The sequence below is a fragment of the Stigmatopora argus genome, chromosome 3, assembly GCF_051989625.1.
Source record: "Stigmatopora argus isolate UIUO_Sarg chromosome 3, RoL_Sarg_1.0, whole genome shotgun sequence".
In the NCBI taxonomy this organism is placed as follows: Eukaryota; Metazoa; Chordata; class Actinopteri; order Syngnathiformes; family Syngnathidae; genus Stigmatopora; species Stigmatopora argus.
Window position 1 is genome coordinate 6,175,706 of NC_135389.1, and position 12,415 is coordinate 6,188,120.

The following is a 12,415-nucleotide window of genomic DNA, read 5'->3' on the forward strand; positions in this document are numbered from 1 at the left end:
GGATTTTTTTTTTTTTTTTTTTTTTTTTTTTTTTTTTTTTTTTTTTTTTTTTTTTTTACCCTTTTCCCCATAATGGCGCCGTTTAAGCGGCAGCAAGTGGCAGTAGCTCTGTCCACTTATGTTTTTCGTGTTTTACAGCATGTTTTACATGAAAAACGGACAGGTCGCCGAATGGACGTTCCGCCGAACGTTCATTCGGCGACCTGCCCGTCTGTCAAACGTCCGTCGGCGAAACGTCTTTAGGCGAATCATCCGAGTACCGATGATGTCGCTCACACTGGTACTCAGTGCGCTCAGGGAGGTTGACTTTCTGCTCAGACCAACGAAAAATTAGAGGGAACATTGTATGTACTCCAACTATTTGTATGTTACGTATGTGCAAATTGTCACTGTCCACTTGAAGCATTCTACATAAACATATTTCTGTACATATTCATCATTTTATATTTTTATTCTTTTCAGATGTTTTTTTTTAAACCTAATTTTGTCCATTTGTGGAATTTTTATATTGTGGTGTCCTACAGTGCACTTTGCAGAGAACTTTCAATAACATTGCAACTCAATATGTAATGACAGAAAAATACTTTTCCATTCTTGTTCTATGGTGTGTTTGTCAACAGTTGCTGAAAATAAAGAAAAAAAAATCACCCTAAAAGATATTTAATAAAATGAACTGAACTGATTCATCCCTCCATCCATTTTCAACACCACTTATCCTATTCAGGTTTTGCAAGGTGCTGGAGGCTAGGACAGCGGACTTTGGGTAGAAGGTGGTATAAAATACATTTAGATTTTTTTGCACATATGTGGGATGTTTGTATCTTATACTTCAATACAGTATAACCAGCCCAATTCCAATGTTTTCACATCTGACCAGGCTCTCTAACATGTATGTTCAATGTAAATTGGATATGTAGTCAATGGCTCTGCACTATAAAGTGAAATACAACACCACTGTTTGGCGAAACAAACAAGAGAAGTGAATTAGCAATGGCAGATAAAAATGCAAAAATAGCTATTGCTTCTTGATACTGCAACTGAAGCTATTAGTCTGAAAAAAGATTATGGTTGCGGTAGCATAAGATTGTCAAATTTGCCGTATTTACTTCTGTAAACAATGCAATAGGTGACGGCACCTGTCACACGTGTCGCAGTGCACATCGTTGGTACAAAAGATTTCCCTTCACACAGCATAAATTCATGCAATACGCATGCCTACACAAATATACTCAGATCAACAAAAACTTTGAATTAAATATCATACACTGAGGCGTAAATGTGGCATAAGAAAAATCATCCTGAATGTGATTTTGGACAGTCTAATTAAAGAAAAGATCACAGATTATGATGTGTTTTTTTTAGCTCAGTTGCAAAAGTTTAACCTAACACTAAAACTATAAAATCGGTCATCTATGATTGCCCATAAAAGCTTGAGAGTGTGTAAAGCATAATACCAGAAGGAAAGCATTGTCATCTTAATTTTCACAACTTGGAGCACACGAAATAAATAATTCACACCTTTGAGGACCTTTATGCCTCCTCCCACTGTGAATGAGGAAGACCATTTTGGCAGGGTATTTAACAATGTGGTCGTTAAACAAAAGACAAAGCACAATTTAACTCTTGGAATCCAAACTTTCTGAAAAACTACATAATACAGTATATTGTCATTACACTGTCGTGAATGTAAATATATGTGTATGCATGCAAATATCTCATCTCATTTTCTGAATCGCTTTATCCTCATTAGGGTCGCGGGGGGTGCTGGAGCCTATCCCAGCTGACTTCGGGCCAGTGGCGGGGGAGACCCTGAATCCATGCATGTCTTTGGAATGTCGGAGGAAACCGGAGTACCCAGAGAAAACCCACGAAGAGAACATGCAAACTCCACTCAGGTGGACCGACCTGGATTTGAACCCAGGACCCCAGAGCTATCAGGTGTGCTAACCACTCAATCCGCCGGGCCGCCCTGTTCTCTTTTCATGTTTTGTTTTCTAATTTGCATGTTTAATACTGTCTATTTTCCTTTAAAATCGAAATAGTATAAAATCTCCACACCTACCTGTACAGTGTAGCATCCAACTGTTGTTGCCCGTTTGGACCGCAAAGCTTGTGATCCCTGCCGACCGGCAACATGGAAGAGCTCAGCCAGCCTCTGCTCCATCAAGCTGGCAAAGCTCTGGTAGTTGGCCTCCAAAGAAGCTCTCTCCACATCTTGAATCACTGGGTAGAGAAGCATAAGGATACAGAGGGTTAGGTGATGAAGGCTAGTGAAGAAGCAAAAAAAAGATGATGAATGGGCAAGCCAAGTGATAGGCAGAGACAAAAGGATACATTGAAATTATTTAGGAGAACAAAAAAGTGCATATAGACACCGAATTCTTCTTTTATTGCTGAATTGACAATATCTCATCTCATCTCATTTTCTGGACTGCTTTATCCTCATTTGGTTAGCGGGGGGTGCTGGAGCCAATCCCAGCTTTCTCCGGGCCAGAGGCGGAGGACACCCTGAACCGGTGGCCAGCCAATCGCAGGACACGAGGAGACAAACAACCATGCATACTCACACCCATACTTAGGGGCAATTTAGAGTATCCAATCAGCCTACCATGCATGTTTTTGGAATGTGGGAGGACACTGGAGTACCCAAAGGGAACCCACACAGGTGGACCGACCTGGACTTCAACCCAGGACCCCAGAGCTGTGAGGCTGACGCGCTAACCACTCACTCCACCGGTCCGCAATTGACAATATATTTAATTTATTTTTATCTATTTAACATGCGCGAACACACACAAAAAGCAAACATCAGTGAATGAACTCAAAATATGTGAAAATGTCTCACTCTTGCTCCCGCAGGCATCTTCTACCGAATACGAGGGTTAGAGCTGTGTACAAACGTCAGCATCACTCACATGAGGCCCTGATGTGATGTGAAGCGATCACTTCCTCTGCCCAACCCTTGAATTAAACATCAATAGGTTTTTCACACAAACAGTGTACCTAAAGACACTATGCACACTGTGAAGTGTGAGCTAGCACGCAAGCCAGCCCTTGGGTGAGTTGGCCAGGGGTTGTTAGGACAAATGATCTTTTTTACTCTGTCCCATTTGGTTATGCTGAGTAAATTTTCATTAGTTTCTATTTTTACCGCTGTATGTCTTCACGCAAGTTAACTAGATCAAAATAATTTAAATATATTGTCAATTGTGGCCTGGTAGCGCGAGTGGTTAGCGCGTTGGCCTCACAGCTCTGGGGTCCTGGGTTCAAATCCAGGACATGTCCGTCTGTGTGAAGTTTGCATGCGTGGGTTTCCTCCGGGTACTCCGGTTTCCTCCCACGTTCCAAAAACATGATTGGTAGGCTGGGTAGGCTGATTGGACACTCTAAATTGCCCCTTGGTATGGGTGTGAGAGTGCATGGTTGTCCGTCTCCTTGTGCCCTGCGATTGGCTGGCCACCAATTCAGGGTGCCCCCCGCCTCCGGCCGGAAGTCAGCTGAGATAGGCTCCAGCACCCCCCACAACCCTAATGAGGATAAAGCGGTTCAGAAAATGAGATGAGATGAAATATATACACCCTAATCCTGTTTTTTCATAAAACAAAACCAATGCAACAATAGAAGGAGAAGGAACGTAAAGTGGAAGTTATAGCCACACTTAGCGCACAACGTGCCTTACCTGTCGTAACCCAATAGCTTCTGGTTGCAATGGATGTGTTGAGATTGTGGTATTCAAGGGCTGAAGTGAAAGGAAAGCACATTGTTAAAAAGGTTTTAGTTGAAACAGTAATAATATCAACAGTAATTAGATTGTAATTAGAATTCAGACAGTTTAAAAGCATAGTAATTCTTTTTAATCTTTCAATTTTCCCCTTGACATATGCCGTGATGTCTACAATTCTAGTGAAAATAATTATTGTCGATCGATTTCTTACTTAAATAGAAAATTTAGTATCTCACTTTATTTTGATTTTTTTTGTACAAAATAAATTCCCAATAAAAAGTTAAAAAGTTCATACCCAAATTAAAATCTGCAAAATCTTAGTACAAACAGTATATACTTTGACTCATTCAACCTTCTCCTACGCCAACAGATTGTTTTCCTCTTCACGTGTTCCACAGTTTTGAAACTGTTAAGAAACCATATATATATATATATATATATATATATATATATATATATATATATATATATATATATATATATATATATATATATATATATATATATATATATATATATATATATATAAAAATCTACCAAAAATGAACAATGGAAAGTCAACTGGGCCTCACAAAAGTAGTAAAGCCTCTTCATGATTATACAACTAAACTAAAATATACCAATAAAAACCCTAAAGTTCTTGTTTTTCTGCGAATTTACGAAATATTTTGAAGTAATTAAATTAATGAAGCGGCCGGTCAAACATAAACTAGGTCATGAATCATTACAGTGCCCCCCAGCAGGCAGTGGTGTAGAAGGCATGCTACATATGGAGCAAAAGGCTGTCTGACCCCAACAGCACATTGAGCAAAAGAATGACTGAAACAACAACTCTTACATAATAACTACAGGATTTGCATAATTGCAGCAGGCATACATGAGTCCACTTCAGTACTACAAAACTAGATAAAGTTGCATCATCTCTGTTATTAAAAAAAGGTTGGCTCATTTCACAGACCATTTGTGTCCACAATTTCAAATCAAGGAATATGTGTGCTGTCGTTTAATATCTCTAAACTGGCATTCTTTCATTCCTCTCTTCTGTTTTTTCTTTCAAGATTCAAACTGGGTCTAGCATTTTCTCCCATCGGGGTTTCAACATTGCATTGTTTTTTATCCTCCGAGTTGAGTGCTTAATAAAACATGAGAAATGTAGTTGCCTAAAGTCTTTGAGATCCTCTGTGACTTACTACACATGCTGTAAAAATAATTTTGTTCTTCTTGTGAGCAGCATTGTGGCTAGCATGACCTAACACAGCCAATCCGAGATCCTGAGGAGGTCCGATTGATTGCTGTCAACCCTCCCAGTTCGAATACATCTGAGGTTCACAATCAACAGCAGCCATTGTTAATAGGGGTGTAAATTCAAAACTTTATAATGATACGATACAATCAAAATTGTTCGAACACATTAGAATATTTGGCAATATTCCAGTCTGCTATAATTCAGATTTACATCTAAAGGAATTAAAAAATAGAAAGCCATTTTAACATTTTTGACAATTTTGCAACTATATTTCAATAAAACCCATTCTTTTCAGCAAAAATGTGTATATACTAATACAAAATGGCAATAAGTATTTATTGATGTTTGCATTTTGATCAGTTTCACCTGATTCTTCAATCAAGTGATTGAGCACTTACTTTCACCCCCCCCCCAACTAATTATTTAGCATTAGTGCTCAGTGTTAACCAATTAATGAGCAATTGTATGTCCTCAAGCAGGGGTTTTCATTAGTGTGGCTGCAGCCTGCACAGGATAGCTCAAAATTATGATATTTTTTTACACTGACCTTTCATTATGTTTCACAAATCGTATTTATAGCTTGAGGTGTTTTCGCTCCTTGTAAATATGCCAGATGAAAATAAATGAAATAACATTTAAAAGGCAATTGAGTTTGATAATGTTTAACTAAGTAGCTAAACTTAAAGTCGACATGCTATATAATCACCCACGTATTCACTCAACATGCACAAACCAAGAGAAATAATGCGCAGATTTTTCAAAACACTCAAATCACCGGATATTATCGAGAAGAAACTTCCTGGTCACAAATCATTTAAGTACATTTGGAAACTGCAAATGTACTTAATGTAACCACGCCAGGATTTTATTTCATATTATTATACATTTGCTTGCAACGAAGAATACAATTTGCTTAACTATTAAACTTGCTTTGCTCATCATTATTAGTATCATACTTGCAACGAAGTAAAAGCTTTGCTCCTGAAAACCTTGGTAAGACTAAACAAAAACACCTTGGACTGCTGGGAGTGGACTAAACCAAGAGGAGACAGAACACCTTGCAGTGATGGAAATCTGATGTGGGAACTACACCTACATCCACCACAGATATTCCACAAGGCTTCCTGACTTTCGCCTGTTTTGAATACACAGCACATGCATGGTCGAACGTCTCATTTGTGTTTTCACCCCTCTCCTTAGAGTTGAGACCTACATTGAAATCAGGGCCCTTGAATTTAATAAATCAGCAGAAAAGATTGGCAAGGTCAGAACGGAGTTGGGATGCTGTCGCAACGGTCGATCTCCTTGCGAGTAAAAATTCAGAAGACTGACTATTTCTGCGTGAATTTGGGAATGTGACACCACAGATTGTCCTTACTCTATAAAAAGGAAAACATTTGAAAAATAAAATGCAGTACAGAAAAGCACTGTGTTTTTACGTACGCTCAGCAATGATCAGAGGTGGGTAGAACAGGAAGTAGCCCACTAACTCGGCAGTGAGCTGGTTGAGGAGCCCACTTGAGATGGTTCCGTTCAGTTCAGTGTCCTGATTCTTGACCACGTACACCAGCGAAATGGACGGTGAGTTTGGTTCCTGGGCTACGCTTTGGATCTGAAGATTACCAGCAAACACAATAGGGTCATTTTAAATGCCTGATAACAAAACGATTGCATACCATCAATGTGCATTCCTGGAATCTTGCTTGTATTCATATTTGCACTGCACTTTGAGGCAATTTAGAATTCATCTCGACATTTTGTACAGTAAAAGATTGTTTTCTTTTGAATATGTTGCCATAAAGAATGCATAAACCAACGCCACACAGAGTAATGTATTTTCTACATTATTCTATTCCTATAGAGGGATCTGTACAGTGATAGCAAAATAACTGAAGTGAATCACGACACTTAAGTGGGTAGTACTAAAAACTTCCGTCAGATTTCACTGTGGTGTAAATAATTCAGAAGATGAATAATAAATGCCTCCTCTATATGTGCCACTGCTGGCCTGCATAAGTAGTATATCAATGTCAACCAGAGGGAAAGTGATACGGAAGAAACAAGAAAAAAAATCAGAGAACATGAAAGGGCAAATAGCTTGACTGGTTGAATCAAATGAAAGAACTGAAAAGGGGAAATGAGCTCACGTCAACCAAAGTCCAAAATGATTTGTCAACTCACATTTGATTTGGATATGGCATTTTTGTAGCATGAAAGAATAAACCAATATACTGCATACCTCCACAGTGAGCTTGCTGTAGGTCTCCAACACTTTGTCCTGAGCCTCTTCAAAAGCGCTTTCCAATCTCTGCTCTAGCATCTGGACAAAACTGCAGGAGTAGATGTTGTCTGTCGGGCTAACAAATCTCAAAACTAGAGGAATGAGATAAGAAAAGGTTACAGCATGGTGAAAGTAACATTCAAGGTGTGTTTTCCAATTGCTGGTTCCTGAACATGCTATATATCTATTGACTGCCTAAAGCAGGGGTGGCCAAGTCCGGTCCTCGAGAGCTCCTATCCAGTCTGTTTTCCATATCTACCTCCTCTACCACACCTGAATCAAATGATCAACTCATCCACAAGCTGTCCAGAAGCTTCATACCGATCCCGTCTATTTTATGCAGGTGTGTTGGTGGAGGGAGACATGGAAAGCAGACTGGATAGGGGCTCTCGAGGACCGGAATTGGCCATCCCTGGCCTAAAGCATAGGTGTCGAACTCATTCCGAAAAGGGCCAGGTAGGTGCAGGTTTTCATTCTAACCCACCAAGACAACACCTTTTCACCAATCTGTTCTCTTACAACTGTAATCAGCTGATTGCAGTCAGGTGCCGCTTCCTCCAGCAGACCTCCTCGTTGGCCTAAGTGTCTGTGCTGGTTCAGTAGGGAGGAAAACCTGCACCCTTTTGGCCCTTTCTGGAATCAGTTTGACCCATGTGGCCTAAAGCCTGGAAACCACTGACAATACCAAATTCTGAGTATATTCCCTTGAGCAGACCTGGGCAATCAATTCCACAAAGGGCCACAGGGGGTGCAGGTTTTCGTTCCAACCCATAAGAGGAAACCTTTCCACCAATCTGGTAACTAAGAAGTGCAATCAGTGAATTGCAGTCAGGTGCTTCTTGTTTCAGCAGAAATCTAATTAGTAAATTGTCTGTGCTGGATCGGTTGGAACAAAAACCTGCACCCACTGCGGCGTTCGAGGAACGGATTGCTGAGGTCTTCCCTAGAGTATGGTGGTGAACACGTGGCTCCCGGCCAAAATGAATGCGGCTCTTTGCTTCCTATCATATTTTGTATATACTGTGGCTCTTTGCCTTGTTTCATGTTTATCTTATTTTTATTCTCTCTTAAAACACACAAATTTATCAGGGCCCATTATTTTTTTTTAATGCCGCTACTGACGTCAGGTGTGGCTCTTTGACTCTCACAGTTTAAAATTGTTGGCTCTTTGTGTCTAACCTGTTCGCCACCCTTACCCTAGAGGCCTTCACAGTTGACATCATCACCAATTTATTGTTGGTTGGCCACCTTCTGTTTTGTCTTCAATAAGTAAAGAGCATGTTCTTCTGGCTATTGACTTGACATTTGAGAGCATACAGGTACTATCTGAGCAGTTCCACTGAAAACAAACACCTCTCAGGCAGTGTAAAAAATGTTTTTTAAATATGTCACCAACTAATTCTTTGTTCTTGTTGTTGTTGTTTTTTTAACATCAACATGAAAAAAATGAGATTGATTGGTCACAGACACAGGTGTGTCCAAATTTAAATTAGTAATAAAAAAATAAAACAATAAAAAAGACAACTATGTTTAATAAGGCTCCAAATGGGGACCTTGTCAGTATTGTAGCTGAATGTTCCCACTGCTGACCACAATCGAAGGAAGGATCTGGTCAGTCCATCTCTAGAAATTCATTTAGATTCTTAGGAAAATTACAAGACGGCTTCATGTATTCTTTTCCAAAAATGACTGTCGGAGAACATTCATGTGCCACTTAAATGTCTGTTTTTTTATCTGTTTTCCACCCTATTTGTTAATCATGTAGATTCTCTTTTTTAATCCCCATCCAATTAGACGTGACATCCAAGGCCCCATTTGGCATGAAGAATTGTGTTTCTTGAAAAGCTGCCTAAATGGACCAATTTTACTTTGCTTTGAATTAGGAGGGTTTGTATTGGATTTAAGGTATCAAAGAGATAGTAGAACAGATGTAATGAATAAATCCTAGCCATAGCTCTTCTCTTCTACACTGTATCCCTTTGGGCATATTCTATCCTTCCCACAAGTTATTTAACTCATTTTCCAAAACATTTATTTTCCATAGGTATATATAATTGTTGCATTTTTGCTACAGACTACTCACAACTGGCTTGAATGACTGCCCGTCCATGATTCATGAGATTTACTCATGAAGACAAATTTTGGCATCTATAGTGTATGCAGAATATTTTTCAATTCTAATATGGTATGTGTATGCAAATCACCTGTTTTGAGCTGGAGGTGAATGCTTGGATGAGGAATCCACGTTGCCACAGGAACCAGAACGGCCTTAACCAGTGGAATGTGCAGCCTGATGTCAGATAACAACTTGTCGAAGCCATAAACAGTAAGTGCCTCAACCACACTTGAAGAAATATAGACAGTTTTGATACCAGCCACATAATAAACAAGCGTTACATTGTCTGGGTTGGAGTCATTACGTTCCACCTGTAAAAGAACAGGCTAAATTTGTAACATTTGCATGAAAAATGATCAGAATGTAAGCACATTTTGCTATTACAGCACAGCACGCATACCATATTCATACATTTGAAGAAAAAAAAAATCTTATCACATTTCATTACCAACAACTGTGGTATCATTTGGGTGATACCCTAAATTGGTGGCCAGCCACTCACAGGGAACAAGGAGGCAGACAACCATTCACGCTCACACTCATAGCTAGGAGTTATTTAAAGTGACCACATTTCAATCACACAATCTAATTACCCACTGAATGCAGACACCTTCCTTCAATTTAAGCAGATTTTGTTGTGCAAAAGCATGTGTTATGAGCTGCCAATACCCCTGCATGGACAGTGTGATTTGCTTGATTTCCCTTCTATCCTTGATTAAATATAACAAAACACTGATCAAGGCTTTGAAGTTATCCAACTTAGTATCATAAAATGTGATATATGTGAATGCTTTTGGATGTTTCTAGTCTTTTGTCTTGTTTTTTCTCTCTCTCTCCCTCCCTCCCTAATGTTGCCTTATTGATTTTATCTTGTATTTTTAACGCCAACCTGCACAAGGGACTAAAGATGGAAATTAGCCTCCGGCTGTAATTAAACATATTTAAGCATATTTATGTATATGTTCATTAATACGTATGTATTGTCCCTTTATTAAATAAATCAAGCTCAAACTTAAGAGGCAAACTGTTTCAGAGCCTAAATCCATTTATCAATTGGGTTACAGTAAGTATTAGTTTTTTTGTTTGTTTTTTAACTCAACATTTCCTGGATTTTGCAAACACTCATTTCCCGTCTGTCTGCTGATGTGCTATATGTCAGATGAGACCTGCAGGCCGCAGCGGTTTAGTGTGTCAGCTTGCACTCGGCACTGTATGACAACTAATTTGCGGAAGAGGGGCAGGAGGGAGCAGCAAAGTTGTGTGCGTCATGTATCAGAGAGGCACACAATTCTCATAAGTAATCAAGTAAATGCCACGTGGATATCAAAACAACTTCTGGTTGTAATCAATGACTCAGGGCCCAAGTTGTTGCTTTTGTTGTTTTTAAATATGTATGAATAATTAGGCATCCCGGTGACCTAGTGGTTAGTGTGTAAGCCTCACAGTTCTGTAGTCGAGGGTTCCATCCCAGGTCAGTCCTTACTGTGTTAAGTTTGCATGTTCTCCCCGGGCTTGTGTTTTTTTTCTCCATGTAGTCCGGTTTACTCTAGCTTCCCAAAAACATGCATGGTAGGCATCAGCCTCACAGTTCTGAGATAAAGGGTTCAATCCCAGGTTCGGACTTTCCTGTGTGGAGTTTGCGGTACTCGGACGTTTCGTCGAAAGACGTTTGGTCCCCGGACGTTTGGTCGACCGGACGTTTGGTCGACCGGACGTTTGGTCGACCGGACGTTTGGTTGACCGGACGTTTGGTAGAACGAACGTTTTGTAGAACGGACGTTTGGTAGAACGGACGTTTGGTAGAACGGACGTTTGGTAGAACGGACGTTTGGTCGCCGGGTTGTTACTGTTGAAACCAGCTCTCAAAATTATAATCATGAGAGGGAGTGAGTTTAATATCTAAATATCTAATATCAAAATATCAACAGTAAACTCTGTCATAATTTGACAGCGAGCGAACCCGGCGACTAAACGTCCGTTCTACCAAACGTCTGTTCTACCAAACGTCCGTTCTACCAAACGTCCGGTTGACCAAACGTCCGGTTGACCAAACGTCCGGTCGACCAAACGTCCGGGGACAAAAGGTCCGGGGACAAAACGTCTTTTGACGAAACATCCGGTGACGGGAGTTTGCATGTTCTCTGTGGATTGTGTGGGTTAGGTAGGTGTGTGCGTGAATGGTTGACTGCCTCCTTTTGCCCTGCAATTAGCTGGCCATCAATTAAGGGTGTTCCCGGCCTGATGCCCATAGTTGGCTGGGATAGACTCGAGCACCCCCCATGGCACTTGTGAGGAAAAGCGGTACAGAAAATAAATGAATGAATGAAAAAATTGTATTTATTTACTTTTTAAATACTACTTTTCACTCATAAAAGCAAATAAAATAATATCGCAAATAAAGACAGAATTTTGGTCAAGAGGGGTAGACTGACCTGTGCATAAGCAGTGGAGTCATTGAGGGCTTTCTGCAGGGCATGACTTAATCCTTTAACTAGGTTCTGTTTTAGGGCTAGATCAAGTTGGTTCTTTCGAAAATCAATGGACAAAACTGTGAAGGGAGAAACATGACAAATGCAGAGTATGTTGCTTTAACACATAATTGGAAAAAAAAATGTCAATTGTATTTTATGACATAAAAGTTTCAGAACTACCAGTGAGATCAAGTGCTCTTAAGGACGTCTACTTACAACATCCATAATAAACTGCAAAGCATTTCTAACAAACCCGAAATTGCAGTTGTCTACAGGTTTTTTCTAATTATTTTTTTATGTTCTGAGAAAATGTGTGTTTGCGTGTTTTAGTTAATCCCAGTGCAAGTAAATACATATCAGACCTTTCTTATGTTCAAATCTCAGTTGCTATAAAGGTCATTGCACCTCTCTATCTTGGGTTCATTATATTTTTTCCAGGAGAATGGTTAAAACCAATTTGTGTAGCAGATATAGGTTGATTAGCCATGGGTCTATTAATATAGTAACATGACATTTGGAATAAAAAATGTAGCAACATATAAGGTATTGTGGATTTTACATATTTTATCAGGTAGTG

General features: G+C 39.6%; 1 protein-coding gene across 3 annotated transcripts in view; it reads right to left on the reverse strand.

Moving 5' to 3' along the window:
• kiaa1549la (KIAA1549-like a) overlaps positions 1–12,415 on the reverse strand; it is a 99,627-nt gene that overhangs the window by 49,374 nt on the left and 37,838 nt on the right. For all 3 annotated transcript variants that reach the window (XM_077595561.1, XM_077595560.1, XM_077595559.1), the window contains exons 4-9: positions 11,800–11,915; positions 9,456–9,678; positions 7,210–7,343; positions 6,414–6,582; positions 3,680–3,739; positions 2,063–2,223 (exon numbers count right to left, since the gene is read on the reverse strand). In XM_077595561.1, the coding sequence (XP_077451687.1) occupies positions 2,063–2,223; positions 3,680–3,739; positions 6,414–6,582; positions 7,210–7,343; positions 9,456–9,678; positions 11,800–11,915 (863 nt within the window). The remainder of the gene's footprint in view (positions 1–2,062; positions 2,224–3,679; positions 3,740–6,413; positions 6,583–7,209; positions 7,344–9,455; positions 9,679–11,799; positions 11,916–12,415) is intronic.